At 36.1% G+C, this 27,989-nt stretch overlaps 1 protein-coding gene across 7 annotated transcripts in view; it reads right to left on the minus strand.

Annotated features, from left to right (window-relative positions):
- Positions 1 to 23,006: 23,006 nt before the first annotated feature.
- The window catches only part of LOC107823497 (ultraviolet-B receptor UVR8), a 32,220-nt gene continuing 27,237 nt past the window's right edge, over positions 23,007 to 27,989 (minus strand). For 2 of the 7 annotated variants that reach the window (XM_016650144.2, XM_016650143.2), the window contains 5 exons: positions 26,675 to 26,729; positions 26,491 to 26,557; positions 26,025 to 26,061; positions 24,210 to 24,289; positions 23,007 to 23,660 (listed from right to left, as the gene is read on the minus strand). In XM_016650144.2, the coding sequence (XP_016505630.1) occupies positions 23,541 to 23,660; positions 24,210 to 24,289; positions 26,025 to 26,061; positions 26,491 to 26,557; positions 26,675 to 26,729 (359 nt within the window). In that variant the 3' untranslated portion in view covers positions 23,007 to 23,540. Of the gene's footprint in view, positions 23,661 to 24,209; positions 24,290 to 26,024; positions 26,062 to 26,146; positions 26,210 to 26,490; positions 26,558 to 26,651; positions 26,730 to 27,989 lie in introns of those variants that run through there. The other 5 variants (XR_012697973.1, XR_012697974.1, XM_016650145.2 and 2 more) reach the window with 5 other exon arrangements.

Raw genomic sequence — 27,989 nt, forward strand, 5'->3', positions numbered from 1 at the left:
CTCTGAGCATTTAGTTGTCCTTTTGCCTTACCTTGAAAAGGTCCGACTTCCTAGTTTCAACCTTGATGGGCCCCAGCGTGTGCCTTTACAAAAAAATCTGCAAGCATAGTAAATGGGTCAATAGAATTAGGTGGTAAATTATGGTACCATATCATAGCCCCCTTCGACAGGGTTTTTCCGAATTTCTTTAGCAAGACAGATTCGATCTCATCATCCTCTAGATCATTCCCTTTGATAGCACATGTGTAAGAGGTGACATGCTCGTTCGGGTCAGTGGTTCCATTGTATTTAGGAATCTCGGGCATGCGGAACTTCTTGGGAATTGGTTTGGGAGCCACGCTCGAGGGGAAAGGTTTTTGCACGAACTCTTTAGAATCCAAACCCTTCAATATTGGCGGTGCCCCCGGGATTTGATCGACCCTAGAGTTGTAAGTTTCCACCTTCTTGTCGTTTGCCTCAATCTTCATTTCCCCCGACTCAATTCATTTTGTTAGTTCTTCGAGCATCTTCATGATTGCAGGATCAGCACCCGATTCTTTCTTGCTCGATTTCCTTGAAGCCGATTGACCCTATGAACAACTTCCTAGGACGGTTCAGGCTCGATCCTGTTCAGTGGGTGGTTCTAGTTTTGGAACTGGGCTATTGCTGCCTGTTGAGCCTGCAACATTTCAAAGATCACCCGCAGGCTGATCCCGCCCTCTTCGCTGCCATGTGTGCTTTGAGTGGCTGATCGAACATCCCTACGGACGCTGCCCTCGGGGTCGACGGCCAAATTTGCGGTGATGGCTACATGCAAGCTGACGTCGATTGGATCTACAATCGGAACTCCATCGGGGCCCACCGGAGGTACGTCGTTCCCTGGCGCTTTGTTATCATTTTTGCCGTGATGACTGAAATCATTATCCACGTGTAGGGGTGCTGACTGAGAGTTCGAAATTTTGGTCCTGGAATCAAAGATATTCCAAAGAACAAGTGTAAAATAGTGTGTGCTATAAAAGTTTGTACCAGATAATCACTATAATTCTTAGTCCCACGGTGGGCGCCAAACTGTTTATCCTCAAAATCGAATAACAATTGAATTTATACGCGGTTTTAAGGATACGTGATACAACTTGATACAAATTAAGAAAATAGATTGATATTGAAATTGACGAGAGAAGAATAAATGCAAACCACACGAATTGAACAGCCTTGGCCTTCGAGTTCGATCACCCTCGAACCAAGAAATGCTTCAACTGATGTATGAATAGAATAACAAGATGATAAGAATTAGAGATAAAAGTATATTGCTTTGTGCTACGTATTGCAATGTGTGTTACAAATGATCAGACCCCCTTTATATAGTAGGGGAGTCCTACTCTTGATACAATTATATACAAGGTAAAAAAAATGTAACGACCCGACTTGTCATTTTAAGAATTTATGCCTTGTTCAGTTACTTAAGGTCTTGACCAGCCTCGCAATATGTATTATGACCTGCGTGTGTGGTCGAGTTTGATTTACGGATAATTCGGAGAGATTTGGGACACTTAGTCTATGAGATGGAAGCTTAAGTCTTAGAATTTTTACTATAGTCGGAACTGTGTGAAGACGACTCCGGAATAGAATTTTGATGATGTCAATAGCTCTGTATGGTGATTATGGACTTAGGAGCATGTCCGAAAAATTATTTGGAGGTCCGTAGAGGAATTTGGCTTGAAATGGCGAAAAATGAATTTTTGGAAAGTTTGACCTGGGGGTTGACTTTTTGATATCGGGGCCTAAATCCGATTCTGGAAATTGGAATAGCTTCGTTATGTCAATTATGACTTGTGTACAAAATTTGAAGTCATTCCAGATTGATTTGATGTGTTTCGGCATAAGATATAGAATTTGAAATTTTAAAGTTCATTAGGCTTGAATTGGGAAATGATTCGTGGCTTTGATGTTATTTGATGTGATTTGAGGCATCGAGCAGGTTCGTGTTATGTATTGGGACTGGTTGGTACGATTGGACGGGGCCTCGGGTTTGATTCGGGGTGGTTTCGGACCAAGTTTGGGTGTTTTGATGATGTTGGTTGCTGGTTCTGGTGTTATTCTTCGCGTTCGCGAGGAGCCTCTCGCTTTCACGAAGAAGGATTTTGATGTTAGGACTTTGTTCTTCGCGTTCGCGAAGAGGTTCTCGCGTTCGCGAAGAAGGAAATTTTATTGTTCGTTGTCTGACTTTAGAGGCTCATATCTCGCAATCTATAAGGAATTTGGAGATTATTAAAAACTGAAAGGTGTAGCACTTTGTGTCTAGTTTTCAGAAAGGTAAATCATTTATCATTTGGGGTTGTGTAAAAAACGTTATGGTAGATATACTATAGGCTATTCGGGAAGCGTTTGGAAATCTCTGTTGCACAGGGCTGACGTTGGAAGCTTATATCTCATAATCTATAAGGAATTGAGAGATGAGCAACAAATAAAAGTTATATTCCTTGGAGTCTAGTTTTCAGAAAGGCAAACCATTAATCATTTGGAGGTGTGTACAAAAAGTTATAACCATTATACTAAACGCTATTTGAGAAGAGTTTGAAAATGACTTTTGAAGAATTTGTTCTTCGCGAACGCGAAGAACAAACCCCTGGGCAGCAGAATAAAGTCCAAATTCGTGTCATTCTTCCATTTTTGGACCAAGGAAGCTCAGGTGAGGCGATTTTTCAAGCGTTTTTCAAGGAAAATATTGGGGTAAGAATTCCTAACTTGATTTTGGTTAAATTACATGAATCTATTGTTGTTTTTATCACTAAATTAGTGAATTGGGTTGAAAATTTTAGAAAACCCTCTTGGTTTAAATTTAAGATTTGGAGGTCGATTTATTATTAGAATTCGATAAAATTGGTATGGTTGAACTCATATCGGAATGGGTATTCGGATTTCATAAAAATTATGTTGGGTTCCGAGAGGCGAGTCCCGCGTTGACTTTTATTTACTTTTTGGAATAAAATTTTAAGTCGACGTATTATTATCCGAAATTGTTTTTGATGAATTTTAATGAAGTTATACAATTAATTTGGATAGATTTGAGCTGTCCGGAGGTCAATTCAAGCAAGAACGTTATTTTAGAATATCGGCCTAACTTCAAAAAGGTAAGTGCCTTGCTTAACCTCGAGTGGGGGAAATTCTCCTTAGGCAATGAGTCTTATGTGCAACTTGGGTAATTGAAAACCATGTACGCGAGGTGACGAGTACGTACTTGGTTTATATGTGCAAATTTTATTGAGTTAAAGTCTTGAGCATATTGTGTAGTAAATTGGATAATTGTTAGAATATATTTTATCATCTACTTGTCGTGCCTAAACCCTTATTGTCGATTTTGTTGTTATATGACAATGTGATGTGATTGTTATTTGATTATTTATGAAATTTCGTAAATTTGCTGGCTTGATAATTATTATAATTTAATTTCATTTTTGATTTTTTTCTCTGCAAATAATTAATTAAATGAGCTTAAAAAGAGGTATTTATATAATTATTAAAAATTTGATCTTTTATGAAGACTTTGCTTTATGTTGAGTAATTTCTATCTCTATTGATTATTTTTGGGTGTTGTACACATTGTGTGGAGCATTTGGCTATCTGTTGTGAAATTAATTGACTTGGTTGTAGCTTTGAAATTTGGTTGTGGCCATTGGATAAATTGTGATATGAACTGATTTTTGTTATTTTGTTATGATAATTTCCCGTGTGAATTATTGTGTTGTGTGAGTTGTTATTTTGGGGAGATAAGGGTGGCATTTCACCGTTGATATTATGTGGTTATAAGGGTGCCATTTTACTGTTGTATTTGTTGGCTATTGATATTATCTGGGCGGAGCGATAAGGGTGGCTATTGTCAGGGACGATATGTGATGATGCGGGATTGTGGGGTTGAAAATTTTCATGTGATATTGTGATTTTTTTGTGTTTATTTTTATACCTTGTGCAACTTGTCTTGTTGTTAGTAAATTGATAATAATCTCATTTTGTTGAAATTGGGAGCCTGTGGCTTTTGTCAGGCGGTTTATAAAATGAAATGTGGGCACGAGGTGACGTGAATTGGGATATGAAATGGGGATATTGGCACGTGAATTGTCCATGCAGTTGTGATATAAAATGTGGGTACGATGTGCTGTGATGAAATGATAATGATATTTGGCACATAAATTGTCCGTGCAGTTGTGATATGAAATGAGGGCATGAGGTGCCGGGCAAATATGATAATTTAATTATGGGCACGATGCCGTAAAAATATAAAAATGGGTTGAGACCCGTATTTTGATGATTTTGAAATGAGGTGTCACATGGTGACTTTTTAATTGAAAGAATTATATTCAAAATATTTATTTGAAAGTATTTTTACTTAGAAAGTATCATATAAAAGAATTGTATTTTGAAAGATATTTATTTGAGGAAATTGTATTTGAAAAGATTTATTGAAAGAATTATATTTGAAAAATAATTATTTGAGAGAATTATATTTGAAAGAGAGTTATCTGGAAGAACTATGTGAAAAATATTTATTTGAAGGGCTTGATTTAATTGGGTGTAATTGTATTTATTAATTGTTGAGTGATATTAATGGTGTTCTTGTTGTCTGTTGTGCATTTCACTGGTTGTTTTATCCTGCCTTTATTATTATTTGTTTCCTATTATTTTGTATATTATATTGCACAGGTTATTAGACTAGTGAGTATCTTGACGGTACCTCGTCTCTACTCCATTGAGGTTAGTATTGATACTTACTGGGCACCGCTGTGGTGTGCTCACTCTACACTTCTGGACATTTTGTTGCAGAGCCAGGTATTGAAGATATCGGACTTGAGCAGAGTTAAAGCGCGATCATAAGGATTCAAGGTAGAGCTGCTTGGCCGTCGCAGTTCCTTGGAGTCTTTTCATTTCATTATACTATTAATTTGTAATCAAACAGTATTGTATATTCGGTACTCGTGATTATTCCATGTATTCAGTTAGAGTTTGTGACTCAGTACTACCAGTCTTGGGAGGTTGTGTATTGTAATTATTTTCGTTATTTAGATTTTATTTTATTTTTAAATGGCTTCAAAATGTAATAGAAATCGGCTTACCTAGTCTTAGAGACTAGGTGTCATCACGTCGCCTGTGGTGGTATTTTGGGTCGTGACAAAAAACTCATGATTTGCTCGAGATCGGCAAACTCATTATTTGGCTCGGTAAATTTTTCCCGATCTTGTTCGGTCCCGAGGTCACGAGCTCAACGATGTAACTTCACACCTTGGTTCGATATAACTCGAGATCGAGCTCTAACCTATCATGTTTCGGTTTCGATTGGTCACACAAGAGGCGAACCCGATTTTGACCGTATAGAACTATGTCAACGTAAAAGACTTTGATATCCAAAACTAAAAACTACGATGAAAAATAAAGAAGCACAACATAAAAAAAAATTACAACAAAAGTTAAGATGTCATGTTTTTCTCTCTAATCCATATACATGACCCTAAAGTATTAGTACTCAATTATGAAAAATCGGGAACAATAGAGAGAACTAATAATACTTTTGAAGAAAATTGCTTCTTTCTACATCAATACCTTTAGAGAACATTGAATAATGTAGAACAATGGCATCTTTTATAAGAATAACTGTCTTATTCTTTTTTTACATGGATTCATGTAATAAATCCTATGCAAATGGGAGAAGATTAAATAAGGAAGTATATTGTTGTCAAAAAAAAAAAGAATAGGCTAACAAAAAAAGTAGGCCATGATTGTAAGGAACAATAAAATATCAATCATGAGAAATTTTAATGTCTTGTTGGAGTAATTAGATAATAATGTTTTAACAAAGTTTCAATAGCCATCTAGCTTGTTTCTTAACGTAATGTATCGTATAACAAAATCTTTGTGAAATTAAAGAAAATAAATCATATAGTCATTAAATAACTTGATTGGATGCATAATTTTCTTGATCATAGTAACTCAAATAACATACATAATTTGAATACCTTGAAATTGGTGAGGTCGCGTGAGCTGCATGCATAACTACTATGACAGCTTATGTTAGATTCTTCTAATGTAGCATGAGTGTTCTACTAATTCGTCCGAAAAAGTAATTGAAATATTGTTCCTCCTACAAAAAAATAAATAGTAACTTAATTATTAGAAAAATAATCGTCTTAGATTTATATATTAATATTAATAATGATCGTCAACTTACTGGTGATCTTGGAGCTCCAAATTCATGAAAACACTAGTATTACTATTTTGCTTGCGTGATTGCACTTCTTCATGACTAACCATCTCTCCTATAACATTTATATTATATTAAAAAAATTTAATCATGATCAAGTTGAAAAAACTAATTAAACTAATTAAAAAAGCAAATTGGATAATTACCAAATAGGTCATTCTCGTCGATATCAAGTTAGTTTATCAATTTCTCATAAGTTCGAAGATTGAAGATACTCATATCAAATGTGAATCATTTGTTTCCTCCACTCGTTCTATTGGTAAATGGTAGCTTAAGTTGTGTTTATTGGTCTTATATTTCACGATATTTGTTCCAACAACAAAATTCTTCATAATATACAAACTCGGTTTATTTATTTTTTTCTATTTTGAACATACGAATAATAGACCTTTCTACGGTTGCATGAATACGATTTTCTTACAAATAAATATTTCATTAATAATATTAAGAAAGTCAAACTTTATGGGTACAAAAAAACATATTAATGTGATATTGAAAAAAAATGAAGTTTTTGGCTCATAACACATTAAAATATCTTATAGTTTTTGTATCCATAAAGTTTGTCTTCCTTAATGTTATTAATGAAATATTTGTTTGTATAGAGATTGTATCCACGCAACTGTAAGGTCAATTATCTGTATGTTCAAAACAAAAATAAATGAACTGGAATTGTATATTATGAAGAATTTTATTAATGGAACAAATAATGTGAAATATAAGACCAATAAGTACAAATTAAAGCTAACGCTTACTAATCGAACAAGAGTGGAGGAAACAAATAATCTACACTTCGGTATGATTATCTTTAATCTTCGACCTTATGATCAGTTGATAAACCAACTTGATGTTGATGAGAATGACTTATTTGGTAATTATCAAAGTTACTTGTTTATGTAGTTTGATTTGTTTTATTATCTTGATCATGATTATTTTTTTAAAAGGTAATAAATGTCATAGGAGAAGTTGTTAGTCATGGAGAAGTGCAATCATACAAGCAAGGTAGTACGACCAGTATTTGTATGAATTTGGAACTCCAAGATTACAAGTAAGCTCGCAACCATGATTAGAATTAATATATAGATTTCAAGATGATTATTTTTCTCAAGATTAAGTTGCTATTTATTTTTGTGCAGGAGGAACAATATTTCAGCTAATTTTTGGGGCAAATTTGTAGAACAGATCAAGCCACACTTAGATGGATCTAACAATAAGCCTGTCATAATGGTTATGCAGCTAATAGGAGCTCATAAATTTCAAGGTATTCAAATTATATATGTATATTGAGTTTTCTTATGCGTATAATTAACAACTTATGATCACACAAAAAATAATCAATCAAGTTATTTAAAAACTATAATATGATTTATTTCCTTTAATTTCATAGAGATTTTATTATAAGGTACATTACATTAAGAAACAAGATAACTATTGAGTTTTATTAAAATGATTTGATCTTATGACTGTCACGACCCCAAATTTCCTCCGTAGGATAGCGTGATGGCACCTAGTCTCTAGGACTAGGTAAGCCTATCAATGCGGAATAAAAATAGAAATCTGAAACTTCACATAATTACAACTCCCAAAACCTGGTAGAAATAAGTCGCAAGCTTCTAAGAATTTTATCCTCAATGTCTCTATATATCAAGATCTAAAGAAAAATAAGGAAGCAACATAATAATGATAGAAGGGGACTCCGGAGTCTTCGGACGCTGGCAGATATACCTTGAAATCTCCGTGCACAGGTAACTCACTGAAGACGGGGCTGGAAAATAGTACCTAGATCTGCACAAAAAGATGTACAGAAGCGTAGTATGAGTACATCACAGCGGTACCCAGTAAGTGCTAAGTCTAACCTCGGTAGAGTAGTGACGAGATTAGGTCAGGCCCTACTGGAAAATAATAATTTCATGGTAAAATGTTTAACAATATAATAAAGTAAAATGACAATGGAAATGAATCAAGTAGCATGTCACCATTTAATTACACAAAATAATGGCAAATAATATCTCGTGGAATCAAAACAGAATTTCTTTCAACTTTATGAAAATCACAACAAATAATCAAAGGCAACTATGGTCATAAATCAATATCAACAAGGCCACTCACGAGGTACTGCCTCATAGTCCCAAATCATGAATAAATTCACAATATCTCATTTTCTTATCTCACCGCGGGAGCCTTCACAATTTATTTTAAAGAAAATATTTTTTTTTCGAAATAGCATCCCGTGTTTTAGCCATCCTTATCACACCACATGACTTTTACTAGTTTTCCCTACTAGCCACCCGTATCAAGCCACCCTTATCTCACCGCATGCGTATCCATATCACAATATATCACAATTTGTACCTCAAGTGCTCAAATAATTTAACTTGCCAAAATAATTCAACAATAATATTTTTCCACAATAAAGAGCTCACGACTCATGCCAAAATAAATCATCAATAATATTTTTCCATAATAAAGAGCTCAAGGCTCCATCACAATGAGTACAAAAATCTTACGAAAATATTCAGGAATAAATAATTCAGAAAAATAATATTTCAAACTCTTTAATACGTTGCTTCAATATCAAATTTAAAAATGTCAAATACTTCATATTAATAATATTTAATTTAAAGAAAATCAACGTTCAAATAATGCACAGTATAAAAGAAACCAAGTTTCAACTAAACAGGTAAAACAATTAGTAAGAAAAGATCAAACAAATTTAAAGTATATATCTCACATCAATGATGAAGAATATAACAAGATAAAATAATTTAATAAATGCGCAACAGTGATCTATACAATTTAAAAATATAATCTTTCACATTTAACCAATGTACACACTCGCCACCTCGTGTACACGACTTTCAACACATTATAATTTATCACTTCAATACCAATCCTAGGGAAAATTTCTCCCACACAAGGTTAGACAAATCACTTACCTCGACTTGCTCTAATTTAATCACGTACTATGCATTTTCCTCGATTTTCCGACTCCGATCGAATCTTATCTACTCATAATTAATTCGATACAGTCAACAAAAATTATAGAATCAATTCCATAAGAAAATACTACATTTTTCAAAAAAAATCTAAAATTAACTCAAAAATGGTCTGTGGGGCTCACGTCTCGGAAATCCGGCGAAAGTTACGAAATATGAACGCTCATTCAACTACGAGTCCAACCATACTATTTTTACTAAAATCCAACATCAACTTGACCTTCAAATCTCAAATTCGCATTTTAAAATTCCTAGGCCCAAATCCTCTAATTTCACCTCAAAAACATGTAATCTATTCGAAATATTCAATGCTAATCCAATATAATTGACTAACAATGATCACATGTGACTTACCTCAAGTTTCTCCGTGAATTCTCTATGAAAAATCGCCCAAAACCGTGTTGGAAATGTCCAAAATAACAAAAATGTCGGAACCCCTCTGTTTTGTAAACTGGTCAGTGCTTTCGCACCTGCGGAACATGGTCCTCTTCTGCGCAACCGCACGTGCGACCGTGCCTTTCGCTTCTGCGCATCCTTCGCTTCTGCGGTGGGTTCAATCGCAGAAGCGGCTTCGCTTCTGCGGAGCTCTTTCCGCTTCTGCGGCTCCAACTGGGCAGCCCTTTTTCCGCTTCTGCGCGCCACAGCTCGCTTGTGCAAGTCCGCCCCTGCGGTCAGTCCCTCCACATGTGCAATGACACCAGAAGCTGCAAATTTCAAAATTTGCCTAAGTCCAAAAATTGATCCGATTTCGATTCGGATCGCACTCGGGGTACTCGGGACCCCGTCCGAAAATACCAACAAGTCCTAAAACATCATACGAACTTTGTCAAAACTTTAAATCACATCAAACAACACTAAAATCACAAATCACACCCCAATTCAAGCTTAATGAAACTTAAGAATTTTCAACTTCTACATTCGATGTCGAAACTTATCAAATCAAGTTCGATTGACCTCAAATTTTACACACAATTCATAAATGACATAACAGAGCTTTGAAAATTTTCAGAACTGGATTCCGACCCCGATATCAAAAAGTCAACTTTCCGGTCAAACTTCCAAACTTAAATTCTTATTTTAGCCATTTCAAGCCTAATTTCACTACGGACTTCCAAATAAATTTTCGATCATGCTCCTAAGACCAAAATCACCATACGGAGCTGTTGGAATCATCAAAATTCCATTCCGGGGTCGTTTGCACAAAATTCGACATCCGGTCACTATTTAAACTTAAACTTTTAATTTTTCATCAAAATTCTATATCTCGGGCTAGGGACCTCAGAATTTGATTCTGGGCATACGCCCAAGTCCCAAATCACAATACGGACCTACCGGAATTATCAAAATACTGATCCGAGTCTGTTTGCTCAAAATATTGACCAAAGTCAACTCAGTTGAGTTTTAAAGCTCTAATTCACATTTTAATCCTTTTTTTTCACATAAAAACTTTCCGAAAAATTTTACGGAATGCGCACGCAAGTCGTGTAATGATAAATAGTGCTTTTCGAGGTCTTAGAATACAGAATTAATTATTAACTTTAAAGATGACATTTTGGGTCATCACAATGACAATTTTGTTCAATTTAAAATCTATTTTAAAAGAGTAAAAAGGTCAATCAACATTATTCATTGAAGTTTCATGCTTTATAATAGTATCGATATATATTTAGTTTTTACTGATTGGCTTCCAAAGATCCAAAAGATTTTAAAACTTAAAACCCCACAACCTTAAATTGTTAAGGGCGAGCTAGCTCACTTGGTGTCCTCCCTTTAGATTATCATCCTTTTTTTCCTTTGTTCTCTCCTCTCGTGATGTAATAAAAAGATTATTAAAAAAAAGCTCACAAAGTCCAATAAATAATGGCTGCGAGAGAAAGATGGAACAAGAGTATGCCTGTACCGAGCTATTAGTTATGCTAATTAAGTGAACGTGAAATAAAGCAGGCACTCGATTCCTATTAAATTTAGATCTGTTATATTAAAAGTTTCTATATTAGACCCAGAAGTCATATACAAATTTTCCATAATCACCTATCCTAATTAGGTAAAACTCTGAAGTTGGTGGCGTAGTTTTGGCTTCCACTTTCCTTTTGTTCTTTTAAGCTTTTATTTTCCATTTTCGATTCGAATTGGCAAAAAGCCTCTTCTATTAAAATTTGGGTTCCATAAAATATAACTTGATCTCCAAGTTGTACAAACATGATCGAATAGGATCTGTGTTGGCCTAAGTAAGTTTGTCTTGATGATTGACAAAGGAACACACGCATGAACCAGGTCCATGCAAAGTATACACAGGGCAACGGGCAGATTCAAGCTCAAGACATGCACGTGAAGGGGATAAGCATAAGTGGTTACATCTGATATCTCCTGAACGAAAAGGTTGCATAATTGATAAGGAGCAGGACTCCTTACTCGAAGATAATTGTATCCTAAATAAGGGAGGAGTTAGAAGTTGAAGATAACTAGAACTCTTCCACCAAGGAAGAGTAAAGCATTAGAACTCTAGTTAATTCTTACTCTACTAACTCTATATATATCAATTGTGTTCTCTTTTACAGGCGACGCACAAACGCGGAAGTTAAGCAAGAATTGAGAGCAAAATAGCAAGGCATTTTGCAAGCAATTCATGTATGTTCAAGTGTGCGAACCTGAATCTACATGAACCAGATAGAAGAACCAGTTCCAAGTGTCTGTCTTTTATTCTAGTTCAGTTTAGTAGGGCTTCTGAGTTGTACATTTCAGCTTTTTGTTAGAAGCATTTGTACTAGGTACTTTGAGTTGTATTCTTCAAGTTAGAGTTAACTTAAAGTTGTCGCAACAGCCTGAGGCTGGTTTCCATAAAGGGTTAGACGTAATCCTTAGGTTTATAAGAGTTTTGTAAACGTTGTTTTTGGCTCAATAATTTAGTGGAGTGTTGAAAAAAATCCTACTGGAATGTAATGACCCAACCGGTAATTTTAACTTTTAGAACCCCGTTCCCTAAAATAAAACTTTCTGTAGGTGCTTGTATTGATTTATGACTTGCGGGGATGATTGGTTCGGGATTTGGAAGTGTTTGGGGTGAAACCGGAACACTTGGTTCCTTAAGTTGACCTTAAAGTGCTAAGTTTGACTTCGGTCAACATTTTGAGAAAACGACCCCGGAATAGAATTTTAATTATTCCAACAGTTTCGTATGGTAATTTTGGACTTAGGAGCGTGTTCGAAATTTTATTTGGAAGTCCGTAGTTAAATTAAGCTTGAAATGGCTAAAAACAAGAATTTAAGTTTGGAAGATTGACTGATGAGTTGACTTTTTGATACCGGAGTCGGAATCCAGTTCCGAAAATTTTCATAGCTCTGTTATGTAATTTATGACTTGTGTGTAAAATTTGAGGTCAATCGGAGTTGATTTGATAGGTTCCGACATCGAATGTAGAAGTTGAAAACTCTTAGTTTCATTAAGCTTGAATTGGGGTATGATTCATGGTTTTAGCATTGTTTGATGTGATATAGAGGTTCGACTAAGTTCGTATGATGTTTTAGGACTTGTTGGTATATTTGGTTGAGGTCCCGAAGGCCTCGGGTGAGTTTCAGATAATTAACGGATCAAAAGTTGGACTTAAAAAGCTGCTGCAATTTTCCCTTCTGCTGTATATTCTGGGCTATGATCGAGCCCCAGATCGAACCCAGATATCGAGCCCACGATCGAGGCCTGAGTCGAAGTCAGGTACGAGGCTCAGTATCGAAGCCACGATCGAAGGCAAGGCTCGAGGGCCATGATCGAAGGCAAGGCTCGAGGGCCAGGATCAAGACCCAAGATCGAACTTGATCGAGGCCATGACCATGTCCCAGGAACGAGGCCTGATCGAGGCCATGACCAGCTCCCAAGATGGAGCACCCAAGATCGAGCTCCTTGATCGATCTCCCAAGATCGAGCTCCCTGAGATCGAGCTCCCCTGATCGCGCTCCTTGATCGAACTGGACAGAGCTGTAAGTTATAAAAACAGAGGACATTCGTCCCATTTGCCATTTTTGACGAACTTGAGCTTGAGCAGAGGGGACTTTTGTCAGATTTTCAAGGGAAAAATATTGGGGTAAGTGATTCTAACTCGGATTTGGTCTACATATACAAGTATATCATTGTTTTCACCATAAATTAGTGTTTTGAGATTTAAATTTGGGAAATTTTTAGAAATCTCATAGAAACGAATTTTTGAGATTTCGGTATCGATTCGGAGTCAGATTTGAGTGAAACTGGTATGGTTGGACTCGTAATTGAATGGGTTGTCGGATTTCGTAATTTTTGCCAGATTTTGAGACATGGGCCCCACGAACGAATTTTTAATTAATTTCGGGATTTTTATTTAAAATATAGTATTTTCTTATAGAATTGATTCATATAATTTTTAGTGATTGTATCGAATTATTTTGGATAGATTCGAGCCAGACAGAGTTGGATAATCGTAGAAAAGGCCTTATAGTAGATTAATTGGAGCAAGACGAGGTAAGACTCTTGTCTAATCTTGTGAGGGGGAAATTATCACATAGGGATTAAATTGAATAATTATTGCTAATTGCGGGGGCTACGTACGCACGAGGTAACGAGAGTCCGTGCGTAGCTACTATTAATGCTAAAGTCCGGGTAGTTTAAGACTCAAAGCATGAATTACTTGTGTGAATTGTATTCTTTATTAATTAAAATAATTGATGTATATATTGTGAATTGTTATGAAAAGTTGAAAAATATGAAATTTTCATATGCTTAATTTTTGTTTAAATCAATTAATTGTTAAAAAAAATTGTTCTCCTCCCAAATTCATCTTATAATAAATATACTCTCCTTCCGGAGGCACATAAGAAAATGTCCTCCTTTCTTGTGGAGCGGGCCGAACGCCTCGGCAGGATAGATGCATCTATGGATCGCGTCGCACGTCCCTCGGCAGTGTACACGACACTCTGGATCGGGACGTACGTCCTCGGCAGAAATCGTGCTTAATAATAATAATTACACGATACTTTAATAATTTATTTCAGCTTGTGAAGCTAATTAATAAATTAAAAAATCCTTAAAATTTAATGAATTATTATTCTTGCTTGTTAAGGAATTAATTGTTACTCCTGTAAATGAGGTTTAATTGATAAATTAGAAATTATTTGAAATGAAGGAATTTAATTAATATATTGAGAATTGTTACATTTGAAGGAATTTGATTATTTTTGCTGATTAAATAAATTATTGTAAATTCTGTAAATCATGCTGATTTAAATATCCTAGTTTTATTTCAGTTATTATTATTGACCCATAGTGAGTGTCAAAGTCGACCATCTCGTCTCTACCACTTCGAGATTAGGCTTGATACTTACTGGGTACACGTTGTTTACGTACTCATACTACACTTGCTGCACTTTTTGTGCAGGATCTGAGACAGGTACTAGTGGAGGACCTATCATCACATACCCACGTCATCCCGAGGCATAGTGGTGAGCTGCCTTTCTGAGCCATTCTGCAGCTACCAATGTCTCTTCTTATATTTATATTCTGTCTATTTCATTTCAGACAGTATTTGAAATTTTATATAATCTACTAGATGCTCATGCACTTGTGACACCGGATCTTGGCACACACACATTGGTAGAAGTTGATATTTTATTATTTTCTTGGAATAAAAGTTTAACAAATGTACGTTTGACTTATTAGTTGGCTTGCCTAGCTGTAGTGTTGGGTGCCATCACGACCTATAGGTGAAATTGGGTCGTGACAGGGAAGTAGGTAGTGGTTTTTTTTTACCTTTTAAGCCATGTGTTTTTTACTTTCTGTCAGGGGCGTATCTAGGGGGTTCCATGGGGCACGTGAACCCATGTTCCCCGCCCTAAATCATGTATAGTAATGTTATATTTTTTCAAAAATATTTAAATATATGTGTGTGCACCCATGCTCAAACTATTATATGATGTGATAGTTATTGAGTGTACCTCTCGAGGTGAGGTTGTGAGTTCAAATCTTATGTCAATCTTGTTATTTTTTCCTTTTCTTTTCTAAAAGTAGACGCCCACGGGAGATGAGTGTGTTGAGTGTTATTTTTTGCGTATTAATTAAGTACTTTTTATTTTTTTTGGTTTATTCGTTCAACATTTTCACACATTGAAATTCCTATTCTTCTTTTGTCGCTGTAAAATCTTAAATGATTAAACAAAATGTATATATTAAAACTAGTAGCAGTGTATGATGTAGCATGTAGTCAATGGGTTCAACTGATCTCAATATATTCAACATGGAAAATAGATATAGATGTAAGAAAATTACTATTTTAAAAAAATTAAACTTATAATTCCAAAAGTGTAATGGGTACGCAATCCTAAGAACTAAAGGTTGAACCCGTAAAATTTATATTCTGGATCCACCTCTTCTTAATAGTGCACCCATCCTGCCAAAATATTGGATCCGCCTCTGCTTTCTGCATTTACTATTCCGCAATTGTATTGTAAGGATTACGTAGAAGAATAAGGTCCTTCTATAATCTGTGCACGCAAAAAAAAATAGACACCACACAAATCACACACATCCTCTTGTGTGGTATTGAAGTACAAAATATCAATTAGTATCAGAGCGGGTTATCCTTGAAGAGGCTAACACCTTAGGATAAGATCAAGATGAGTGCACCACCTGAAAATTAGGAAGGGTAATATCACTAATCTCTAATGATATTACCCTTATTTTCTTTGAAGATTAAGACTTACACAAGAGAATTCTCAGTGAAGAACCTGGTTCATCAAGATTACATGGTATGTACTCTCCACTCCACATATTTTGAAATAACTGTAATTGGATCATGATAAAAAAGAGAGACCCATTTAATCCCAATCTCCTTCAAGCCTATATATCACAAACAAACCAGTTTCACCAAAGGAGTCTCACTTGCCATAATTGCCTAAAATCTAGGAAAGAGCCCAATGTCTATTCAAACTGGCTTTCCCAGATTGATAAGACTTCTAAACTTCAAAAATCTGACGTTACCCATTCCAACTTTTCTTCTTTAAATTGATTGAACTCTAACAATTTCTTCACTTTTAATCTTTGAATAAAATTCAAGAAGCCAAAAATTCTTACAACCTTTTATTATTTCTTCTACACTCATCTAATGGCCAACTCTTGTACCCCCCCCCCCCCAAAATGGCAGAGAACCCTTTTTCACCACCCAAAGAACCATCACTCATACCCTCAACCACTCAAACTCTCAAGAAAGGACGTGTTAAGGTGCTTACTCGTAAAACTGTTGTTGGTAGTGAACAAATCAAGAGACTAAATGAGAAATTAAAAGCAAGCCAAGTAGAGAAACCCCAAAAATCAAATGAATCTTTCAATTCTGCAACTGAGCGTGAAGAACCCGTTTCATCTGAAACAGAACGGGTAACTTCTAGGCAAATATTTATAACTGATGTTGTTTCTGATGTGGCTGAAAATCTGGAGAATAGATTTGTTCTTGTTGGTACTATAGCAGGAGTAGAGTCTGAGTCTGTTAAAATTGGTAGTAAAAATAAAAAGGGAAAAGAAAAAGAGAGTGAGGGTGAAATAGAAGATGTGAGGGGAAAAGGAGAAAAATGAGTGGTTGAATCTTTACCTACTCCTATTGGGTTGACTGAAGAAACAGGGACAATGGTGATATGGAGTGAGGAAGCAGTTGAGGCGAAAGAGAGTTGGAGAGAAGAAGGAGGCAGTGGATCTGGAGATGAAAATGCAGCTGAGGGGCTGGTTAGATTGAGGATGAGGTTCCAAGAACCTGTTCCATCTGTGAAGGAACCCCTCGAAGATTTACTAAAAAGGGTGTATGATAGCTACAATTAAAAAAAGAAGAAAAGTTCAGGCGTTAAAATCCCTAGAGCTGCTAGGACACACAAAAAGAGAAAGGTTGCCTCTTCTATCCCTGTAGAGACTCCTCCCATGAGAGGAAGAGCTACAAGTAGTCAGAGGATGCAGAGTGAGGCTGACCTTGAAAGGGCCCTGCAGAGAGTAAAAGAAAAGATGCTGAAAAGCGAAAGAAGAAAGTGAGTGAATTAGTTGAGGCAATTAAAATTGAGGAGATGGACCTGGTCCTACATGATGAGGACGAGACAGAGGAGGTGGAGGATGTGACTCCAAAATCAAAGAAAAGAAAGACTTCCAAAAAGAAGTCTCCTTCAAAGCCTATCAATACAAAGCCTTCTGCCATGGGAAAAAGAACCAGGTTTGTCAGAAAATCAAGGAAAGTGCAAATAGTGGAAGAAGAAGAGAGTGAGGAAGAAGAGGAAACTGATGAAGAACAGGACAAGATGGTGAAGTTTGGCAAGAGAACAATTTTGAAGGGTAGACTCCTTAGGGACTTGGAGGAGGAAGGAATGGTGATGCTGTTGGAGAAGCTAGAATTTCAGAGACGGAAGGACATGGTCCTTTAGATGAAAGGAAAACTAGCCCGAGCAAAAATTGTGGAGTTCTTGGCTAACTGTGAGATCAAGAATGTTAGTGTAACCAGTGCAATGAATGGGGTGACTGTGAGCTTTGATGACAAGGAACTAGGAGAAATTCTAAGGGTACATGCTGAAGGGTACAATGATCACAAGAAGCTGAAATGACCAAGCCTAGAAATTTGCCATTACCAAGAAATTTGTTGACAAGGACTTAGAGCTACAGGCCAGGGCTGTGTACATGAGTGGGATGAAGCCTGCCCACAAGCTGCTCTTTGAATTTGTCAATAAGGTTGTTCTGCCCAGGTAGGAGAGAAGGCACATTGCAACTTTCAAGGACCTGGTCCTTATAGAGTGCCTGGATGGTGGGAGGCAGATCAACTGGCCGGGGTTTATCATCCAGCTCCTTGATAGGGTACTCACTGGCACTAAAACTCATACCATACCCTATAGGTTTCATTCTTACGGTTGTGCTTGCTCACTTCAAGGTTCCCCTCAAGAAATGGGACGTTAGCACAAGTAAAGGTCACTTTGGGGCCAATACTTTGATTGCATGTGACTATGAGGTCCATGCTGCTCCCAAAGAACCTGGTTCATCCAAGAGGGTGCCTGTGAACAGCAAAGTGAGAGCTTTGGAATAGGAGAGTGGGGCCAAGGATGCTGAGATTGAGAGGCTGAAGAAGAAGCTGGCTGAAATAGAAACTGAGAGGGGTGCTCTCATGTCTGAGCTTGCAAAGGATAAAGAGAAGAATGAAGGCATTCTTCATGACATGTTGAAGGTACTTAATGCTAGAAATCAAGAACTTGGTCCTTCCCAGTATTAAACCCTTCCTAGCCTAGTTAGAAAACAGTGACCCGAATGGGATGTTTTTTTTTTTTGCTCATGGTGCAGTACTTTTATTTCCTTCTATGCTTTGTGGATGACTCTTATCAATGATAATCACTGCTTTTGCTCTAATTATTTGTTGATATTTTTTAGATGGCTAATATCCTTAGATTGATAGGTGATACTTGAATCCATGATTGCATTTAAAGTAGCCTCAGTGGCCATTAGTAAGATTTGCTAAAATCTTGTTATATCACTTAATTATGCAACTTTTCGATGATGCCAAAAGGGGGAAGATAGGTTGTACTTTGATAGGTTGTCCTTTGCTTTGGACTGTGATATTTATAACCTAATGAACCTGGTCATTGACGATTTGTGACTGTAAATGGAAAGTGTTCTAACATTGTATTGGTGTTGAGCTAAGTTGAAACAGGATTCATGCTTATGAAAAGCACCGAGTTTGTCATCATCAAAAAGGGTGAATTTGTTGGCATGGGGTAAGTTTGTTTTGATGATTGACAAAGGAACACACGCATGAACCAGGTCCATACACAGTATGCGCAGGGCACGGGAAGATTAAAGCACAAGACATGCACGTGAAAGGGATAAGCACAAGTGGTTACATCTGATATCTCCTGAACGAAAAGGTTGCATAACTGATAAGGAGGAGGACTCCTTACTCAAAGAGAACTCTATCCTAGATAAGAGAGGAGTTAGAAGTTGAAGATAATTAGAATTTTTCCACCAAGGAAGAGTAAAGTATTAGAACTCTAGTTAATTCTTACTCTACTAACTCTATATATATCAGTTGTGTTCTCTTTTACAGGCGACGCACAAACGCAGAAGTTAAGCAAGAATTGAGAGCAAAATAGCAAGGCATTTTGCAAGCAATTCTTGTGTGTTCAAGTGTGCGAACCTGAAGCTACATGAACCAAATAGAAGAACCAGTTCCAAGTGTCTGTCTTTTATTCTAGTTCAATTGTAGTAGGGCTTTTGAGTTGTACCTTTCATCTTTTTTTAGAAGCATTTGTACTAGGTACTTTAAGTTGTATTTTTCAAGTTAGAGTTAACTTGAAGTTGTCGCAACAGTCTGAGGTTGGTTGCCACAAAGGGTTAGAGGTAATCCTTAGATTTACAAGAGTTTTGTAAATGTTGTTTTTGACTCAGTGATTTAGTGGAGTGTTGGAAAAAATTCTATTGGGAAGTAGGTCATGGTTTTTTCACCTTTTGAGCCATGTGTTTTTCACATAAAAATACTTGAGTTCTTTATTTTCTGCAGTTACTATTCTGCATATGTAGTGTAAGGAACACGTAGAAGAATCAGGTCCTTTTATAATTTGTAAACGCAAAAAATTAGACACCGCACAAATCATCCCCCTCTTGTGTGGTATTGAAGTACAAAATATCAATCTAATTCGTTCATTCTACCGCATAAATACAATTCCCTTTGTTTCAATTTATATGATGTAGTTTGACTTGACACAAAGTTTAATAAAAAAAACTTTTGAAACATGTGGCCGTAAAACCTTGAGGGGCAAAAGTTTTGTGGGGCCATAATATTTGTGTGGCTATAAAAGCTTCTCATTAAGGGTAAAGTGGGTAAAATAAATAGTTTAAAGTTAAATTATTTCCAAATATAGAAATGTGTCATTCTTTTTTTAACGGACTAATAAAAAAAGTGTGTCATTTAAATTGAAACAAATGGAGTATATATATAGGTCAATATTACTTTTTATACATATTAATTAGATAATTACAACATAAGTACAATCCATACACATATTTTGCAACTGAGTGGCTCAGTCATAATTTTTTAAATGGAAATTTTACCTCTTATAGCAAAAGTATACACCCTATTTATTATAAATCAAAATTATTTTAAAATATTATTTTCTATAGCTACCTTATATATTTTATAGCAAAATAAGTATTTATGGTATATAATATCGTTGAGGCATAAAATAAGGCATGAAATACGCTATTTATGTTTTTCCTTTCTTTTAGACAACTGGACATACCTATTTTTAAGGTGGTTGTTGTTACTGTATTCATGAATACATGGCGCGAATACATGTGAATACATGCGCATACACCTGGACTGCCCTGATTTTAGGCGCTTTTTGTTGTTGTATTCATGAATACATGGCACGAATACATGTGAATACATGCGCATACACCTGGACTGCCCTGATTTTAGGCGTTTTTTGTTGTTGTATTCATGAATACATGGCGCGAATACATGTGAATACATACGCATACACCTGGACTGCCTGATTTTAGGCGCTTTTTACTGTTGTATTCATGAATACAGCAGCGCGAATACATGTGAATACATGCGCGTACAGCTGGACTGCCCTGATTTTAGGCGCTTTTTGATGTTGTATTCATGAATACATGGCACGAATACATGTGAATACATGCGCATACACCTGGACTGCCCTGATTTTAGGCGCTTTTTGTTGTTGTATTCATGAATACATGGCGCGAATACATGTGAATACATGCGCGCACAGCTGGACTGCCCGATTTTAGGCTTTTTTTAGTGTTGTATTCATGAATACAGCAGCGCAAATACATGTGAATACATGCGCGTACAGCTGGACTGCCCTAATTTTAGGCGCTTTTTGATGTTGTATTCATGAATACATGGCACGAATACATGTGAATACATGCGCGTACAGCTGGACTACCCTGATTTTTTGGCGCTTTTTGTTGCTGTATTCATGAATACAGCAGCGCGAATACAGCGAATACACTACCGTAACAACTGAATGTAGCTATAGAAAGTTAATAGCCACTAAACAATAGTGGTTTCTAAAAATTCCTCTTTTTAAATTTGTAACCTAAAGATAATGTCCCAGATCCAAAAAAAAAAAACCAGTAATTTATCACACAACCAACATCTGCTGCGGCCTAAGCTGATCGTTCAACATTTCTATTGCCTATTGCTGAGGAGCTTAGAATTTTTACATATTGCTTAATCTGCAAATTTTTCAATAAATCGACAAATTGCTCTAAAGAAGAATTTGTTGGGAGACATGCCATAATTTCTTTGCCAAGGAAGCATCGAAGCCAAAATAACATATAGGTGTAGTAGTATTTTGTAGTGCAATCAAAACCAAAGCCGAAAGCCGAGTGTCCGTCAACCTCACTGTTTTGACCAGCTGTGAACAAATATTATTTGCTAGAAGTAGAACCACTAATTCCCTAGTCAATTAGAATCAATTTCCAAATTCCTACTAAAACATTAGCGATAACAATGACGGATGGATTGGGAAGTACTATGAAAATCAAAGAACCACAAAGAAAATGAGTAAAGGAGGTTGCCCAGCTCTCTTCCTCGTTGTAATTTTGTTGCAAGTTCATAATTTGCCAAAGAAATTAACAAGTATATCGACTTTATACATAGATTATTCGAGAAAAGATAAGAAAACATACAAAAAATTAAGTTTTGAACTCCTCCAATCGATTGAAACAACATTTAGTAATGTTTCCAAGCAAATCCAATAACATCCATTTCGAAATTAATCTCAAATCTCAAATTGAAGTTTGGCTTTCAAACTCTAAATCTTAGATATGGTTCAAACTTAAAGGTTCAACTCTTCAATGGACCTTTTTTCAATCAATCAAATTTCAGATATGAGAAACTTGAGCTCCAACAATGGAGGTTTTCTTATATCTTCGATAGCATTTGATCTCAACGTATTCTTATTAGAAAAAAAATAATCAGCAAAAACCAACTTAGATTTTGTTGATCAAAAAGTTGCGAGGTTGAGATTCAGTGGAAATGTTAAACGGCTGGGTAGTGGTGGCCGCCGTAAAAGAAGTAGCTACGGGGTGGAGGAGAAGGCGGCGAATGAGATTTTGTAGTGAAGTTCTGTGAAGCCTAAATATAGTAGCCATGGTTGCAAAAGTTGAAAGCACTCGCGTTAATTTCTATTGAACGAACGAGTTTTAAAAGGGTAAAATATGCGCCCCAATTTGGTAGGAATGTTGCCCCAACTGATAGAGAGAATTTTTTTCTTTATTAAATGTTGAATAAAACCTCTATATCAAAATTATTGATTCCGTACAAACTAAGCCTATCTTAATGTTTTACAAGGAGGTGCATAGATTTCAGGGACCTTCATGATTCCATCCATGGAAGAAAACATTCCCTGTCGGGCAGAATTTAAGCAGAATCTTCCTATATTTCTATAAGATAAGGTAGGTTAAGAATTTAAGCCTGTTTTGTTCCTAGATAGAATTGCATAGGCTAAACATAATCAACCATTAATTAATCAGATCCAATTTCTTGCTCTCTTTCAAAGTAGAATAAAAGAAAACAAAAGGGCATTTGCTACACCAGCTTAGAAACACAGACAAGATGAACTTCAGGTGCAGCTGGCTGACATCCAAAAGTCTGAATAATCAGGGAACAAAAAAGAAAAAAGAGAAAAGAGCAAAGACGCTTCAGATAAAAGATTGCCTATGTTACCATCCCATGAATGTATAGTACATGGCAGAGAAAATAACAGCGCAACACGTAACAAGAAGAGGTACAACAGATATGTTATTTGATACAAGCTAGCATGGTTTACAAGAGATAAACTCGGTACAAACAGGTCGAGTGTAAGGGTTATCATTAGGTTACAAATTATTGCAACTTGCGATAATTTCTTTGTCGACACAATAACCAGACTCCATATTATGAATAGTTAGCTCTTCAATGCTGCAGAACCTAAGCTACACAATGTGACAACAATATGTAGTTTTGCTTACCCCAACCAGCTACAGTAGGTGGTATTTACAGGTAAACGCCGTGGACTCATGGGTAAGAGGAGAAAAACTTCTAGAAAAGAAAAGGGAAGTGATTCCAGATCATGTATGGGAGTACAGCTGCAATAACAGACTGCTTATTTCTGTGAAGTATTGTTGGGAATTTACGTGAGATTTAGCAGATGTGAAATCACATTAATCATATCGCTAAACCTGCTGGAAGAAGCTCTCCACTCCGGGAAGTTGGTGTACATATATAAAAGAATGCAGATATATCGCTTTCTCAACGAGAAATAATAAGACTGACTTTTGATTAGCTGTATTCAAGTATAGCACCTGTATGATTAAACCCGCATGATATTTGCAATGCTTTCATGTGTCTGTGAAAGTTGACTATTGTAGGCTCAATGTAATCAACATCACTTCCTTGACCCTGCACACATCCACTCTGTATTAGGCCAACTTGAAGCAACCCACACAAGGATTACAGCGTATAGCAAGATATGATATCTCGATGAAGGAATGCAACGGAATAAATCACTTAAATCTCTAAACTAGATATTGCTACAGCCAAAATTTGAAAAACAAACTTGTGAAAGTGAGGGAAAATGAGCAAAGACAGAAAGCGAGCAGAAGTTTCCACTCTCAGAGGGCAAGGTATTGATTTATCAAACAGGGATCTGCTTGTCCCATAAGGTCAGAGAGCAATTGAAAACTCTTCCACAGAGCAACGAGATAAGAAAGAAGAGGATATATTTAGCAAGGTTTCCGAACCTCTTTAGAAAATGACATTGAGCAAACAATTTTAGAACTAAAGTGACTTTTCACTGTGTAGCTTTGAAAGTTCTTCATATCTTGACTAGGTTTGAACTTACTATTAACAGGATAAGTCTATTGACCTTTGAAGTTCTAATATTTATTAGAAAGTATCTAAAAGTCGATAAAGAATGTAACAGCTTCATTTGAAGTCTAAGGAACAAACCAATTGTCCGCCAGAAGAATGTCCTTCTACAGAAAATGTCCCATGGGAGCCTCCCCATCCCCAAGTGTAAACATTTCCTCCTGAAGGTCAAATGTTGAGGTTATGGTAATAGTAAGTAAACCAAATAACTCACTCATTTGATGGGAATATATTATCATTCGAATGTCAGAACAAATAAAACCAAGCAGTTGTGGACAACGAATGAATTACTGATACTGAAAACTAGAGAAGTAAAACAGTAAAATGGTACTTCTACAACTACACAGAAGCATGAGACTTTCCCATCCCACAAGCACGCAACAATCAGGATAGAGGAATATGGCAACAACAAAAAACTGAGGATATCAGCATTAACATTATCAATGGGACATTGGGATTCGTTAATGCAACTGTAGCATAAAAAGTCTTAGTTTGCAAAACGTGATCAGGACAAAATCTCCTTTCCTAGGAAGTTTCCTTTTAGATTAGAATGATAGAGAAATGAAGTAAAACTCCATTTTGCTTTCAGGACCAAGTCCTTGCTGTGTCTTCTGAGGTTGTCTCTTTGGTTAATAATACCGACATTGGAAAAAAGATAATATGAGAATTTCCAGTTCTCAACCCACTTTCATTTGGAAAATTGACGGACATAGGAATTAACTAGGTTTTCATGGTTACAATCTCGAGAATAACAATGGTCCAAAGACGTTTTCTAGATACCTAAAAAGCCAGCTTCAAAAGTTGTGGTGATGTTTCATTAGAAAGAGATGAAGGTTAAGGAATAAGATGGGTTCAATCTGTCTTGGATCAACCAGATAATAAGATGGTTGAAGATAGTTTAAGTTCAAACCGTGTTTGATGAAGAGTAAGTACAGACATTGTCTGAAGCAACAGCTAACACCTCTATTCCAAGCTAGTTGGGATGTTTCGCTTCATTTGAACCTGTTTCTTTCCAATACTCAACAATTTGTTTTTCATAAAAAATTACGAGTTTTCTAGCATCTGAGGTTCTATCTTCCATGTGTACTACTTGTACTTTTGTAAGTCCGCACAACCATGTGCCATGTTAAAGCTGACAAGTTAGTTCAGTGAGTTTTAGTAGAGTTTGATTAAAAAAGAAGGCAGAGAATATCAACTGTTATATTGTTCATCATTTTACATCTTATTAACAGTTTCTACCAATAGGCATCCACTTCTCTCCCTTGTATCATCTTTCAGAAGAAGTGTTCACGAGGAATATGCTTGAGAATTGAGATAGATAACAAGACTCCAAAGTTTTCATTAATCATTTCTCTTCACCTCTTCATTCCAGACTATGAGAATGTGCTATGATATCATAGTACATTTCTTTTCCTTGACAGGGAAGTAACACCAGAGAAAAAATAATTTGCATCAACTTTGTTGTGTAAAAAACAAGATTGATGTTTGCCGAAAGCAACAAGTGACTGGAAAGTCATCTATGCAAAGATGAATTACTGCTTATTCAACCAGTCCTACCGCGGCTTATTAGGATAGGACTTAAGCACAGAGGCAGGGGAGAAGGCACGTCATGTAACATTTTTATCCTTCAAGACGACCGTAGCAACACCAGTGTTCTGCCTTCTATAGCTGAATATGATTTCTCTTTTTTCAATTCCAAAAGATGCTTATGAAGCTTAAGAAACTAAACTAAGTCACGGTACACCAAAACAAATTTACATTGCACAATGGAACAAAAGATGCTTGTTTGCAGCAGAAATGAGTGTTGGTTGAGTGGAAGAGGATTAGATTTTAAGAAATGATGAACAAGCACTAAGACATCTTAGCATCTATATAAAACAACTATGATCTTTTTACCAGAGATTGCTGCCGTATGCTTCCAACCACAGGATACCTGCCAAGACAACAGGAAAGATATATGACTTCCATTCATATTTTTTAATCAATCAACCCCAAGCAGAAAATCAGGTGGTATACACCTTTGTTTTTCAAGATAGTTGTATTCTGTTGAAACATTCATAACGCTTATGCTGAAACTTTTTCTGGCAGAAAAAGGTAAGATACATGAAGCCCATTCAGAACAGAATTCTGCCCCTGCATTCTTTCTTCACATAAAAAATTATATGCATAACATAGGCTGCGCACTAGTAATAACATATAGTAATAGTTTGCATTTTCTCAATACATGGTCATCTACATTGGATTTGTATCCCTCTTATACCTACTTTGTGCACCTCTATAACACTTGAACAAATTGGAATAGGTAGCCAAAACAATGCGTTCACTAAAAAATTAAAAAGAAATTCAAGATGGAAAACCAAACCTCGGAAACTGAATGCCTCAGAAATGGTCCTTCAACTCTTTCAGGTGAATGAGCAACATCTGTAGAACTGACATAAGCAAAAACGAAAAGTACATCACAATATAAAAAATTGAAAATGAGAAATCATAAGGGTAACTTGACCATCCAACAAATTCAACTACCAAGGAATGCAATAAAAGAGTACCCAATACCAAGACATCCATTTTCATTAGTGCCCCACACGTACAGTTCTCCACCACCTATGAACAAAAACTGAGTAAATACAAAAGTTAAAGCTTACCAAGAAACTAGCCTTTAATTCCAGGTAATGCACTTGATCTCATGAAACAACATTATTTAAATCACGTCATTTCATGGCAAACACTGAGAAAATTGGTAACAAAATTAGCTCATGAGGCAAGGTTTCCCCGGTACATATAAGGAAACAACAACCTATTCCCTCAACCAACATGGGATATTTAACACCCCCTGCATGGACAGGACTAAAACATCTGGTGTTTGGACAATATAACATGAGGATCCAACATTGGAACCAAGAATAAAGATGGGCGAATAGCGTAGAAAAGCAACAACATCCATGGGTTTGAACTTTGAAACAAAAAGTGAAGCGTGAACTTACGAGAAATTAAAAACTATTCATAACATGAATTTATTACTACAAAAGTTAAATTGTACTGAAATAACTAATTTCAGCATCCAATATACAATATCACTAATATAGATCCAACTCCTTAAGATTGAGATTCAAAGAAGTGATCTTGTTGAAATCACTCTATGTGTCGCCGTTTTGAAGTGCACACTTCATTTAAGTGTATGGCTTCAGCCATGCAACGATAACCCTTCACTTTGATGGCGTTTAATAACAATAGGTCTAGCTCTGATACCATGTTAAGAAGAATGATCCTGGGTATAACTCAACTCTAAAATCTAGCTGACGAGACGAGAATTTCCAAATACCATATAAGGAAACAACAACTCCTTCTGCAGCAGATGTGGAATACTTAACAAAAAGGAGAACATTCTCTCATTTGAAACATGAAAAATCTTAAAATTCAATATAAGATCAAGAAATTCAAACTAAAAAAAAGATAAAAACAAAAGCTATATTTGAGTCCCTTTGGATCATCATAATTTGAGTCCAACTTTCTGCCCTTTCTTCCCTCGCTCGTACACCTTCCTAAGGAAGAAGATAGAGCATTCAATTGTCTCCTCATGTTGTTGCATCTTGTATTGCTTCTTTTCCATGGCTTCTCAATTACTGCATTTCTTTTCAACAATATTGTGACTATGCTTTTCCTGAGCCGAGGGTATATCGGCAACAGTCTCTCTACCTATACAAAGTGGGGGTATAGTCTGCGTACACATTACCCTCCCCAGACCTCACTTGTGGGATTTTACTGGGTTTGTTGTTGTTTATCCTTACATTTTTTTTTTGGTCTTTGAAACTGGTTAGTATTGATAATTTAAATGTCAACAGCCAAGCACTAAGACTGTGCTCG

The sequence above is a fragment of the Nicotiana tabacum genome, chromosome 13 (assembly GCF_000715075.1).
Source record: "Nicotiana tabacum cultivar K326 chromosome 13, ASM71507v2, whole genome shotgun sequence".
Lineage (NCBI taxonomy): Eukaryota > Viridiplantae > Streptophyta > Magnoliopsida > Solanales > Solanaceae > Nicotiana > Nicotiana tabacum.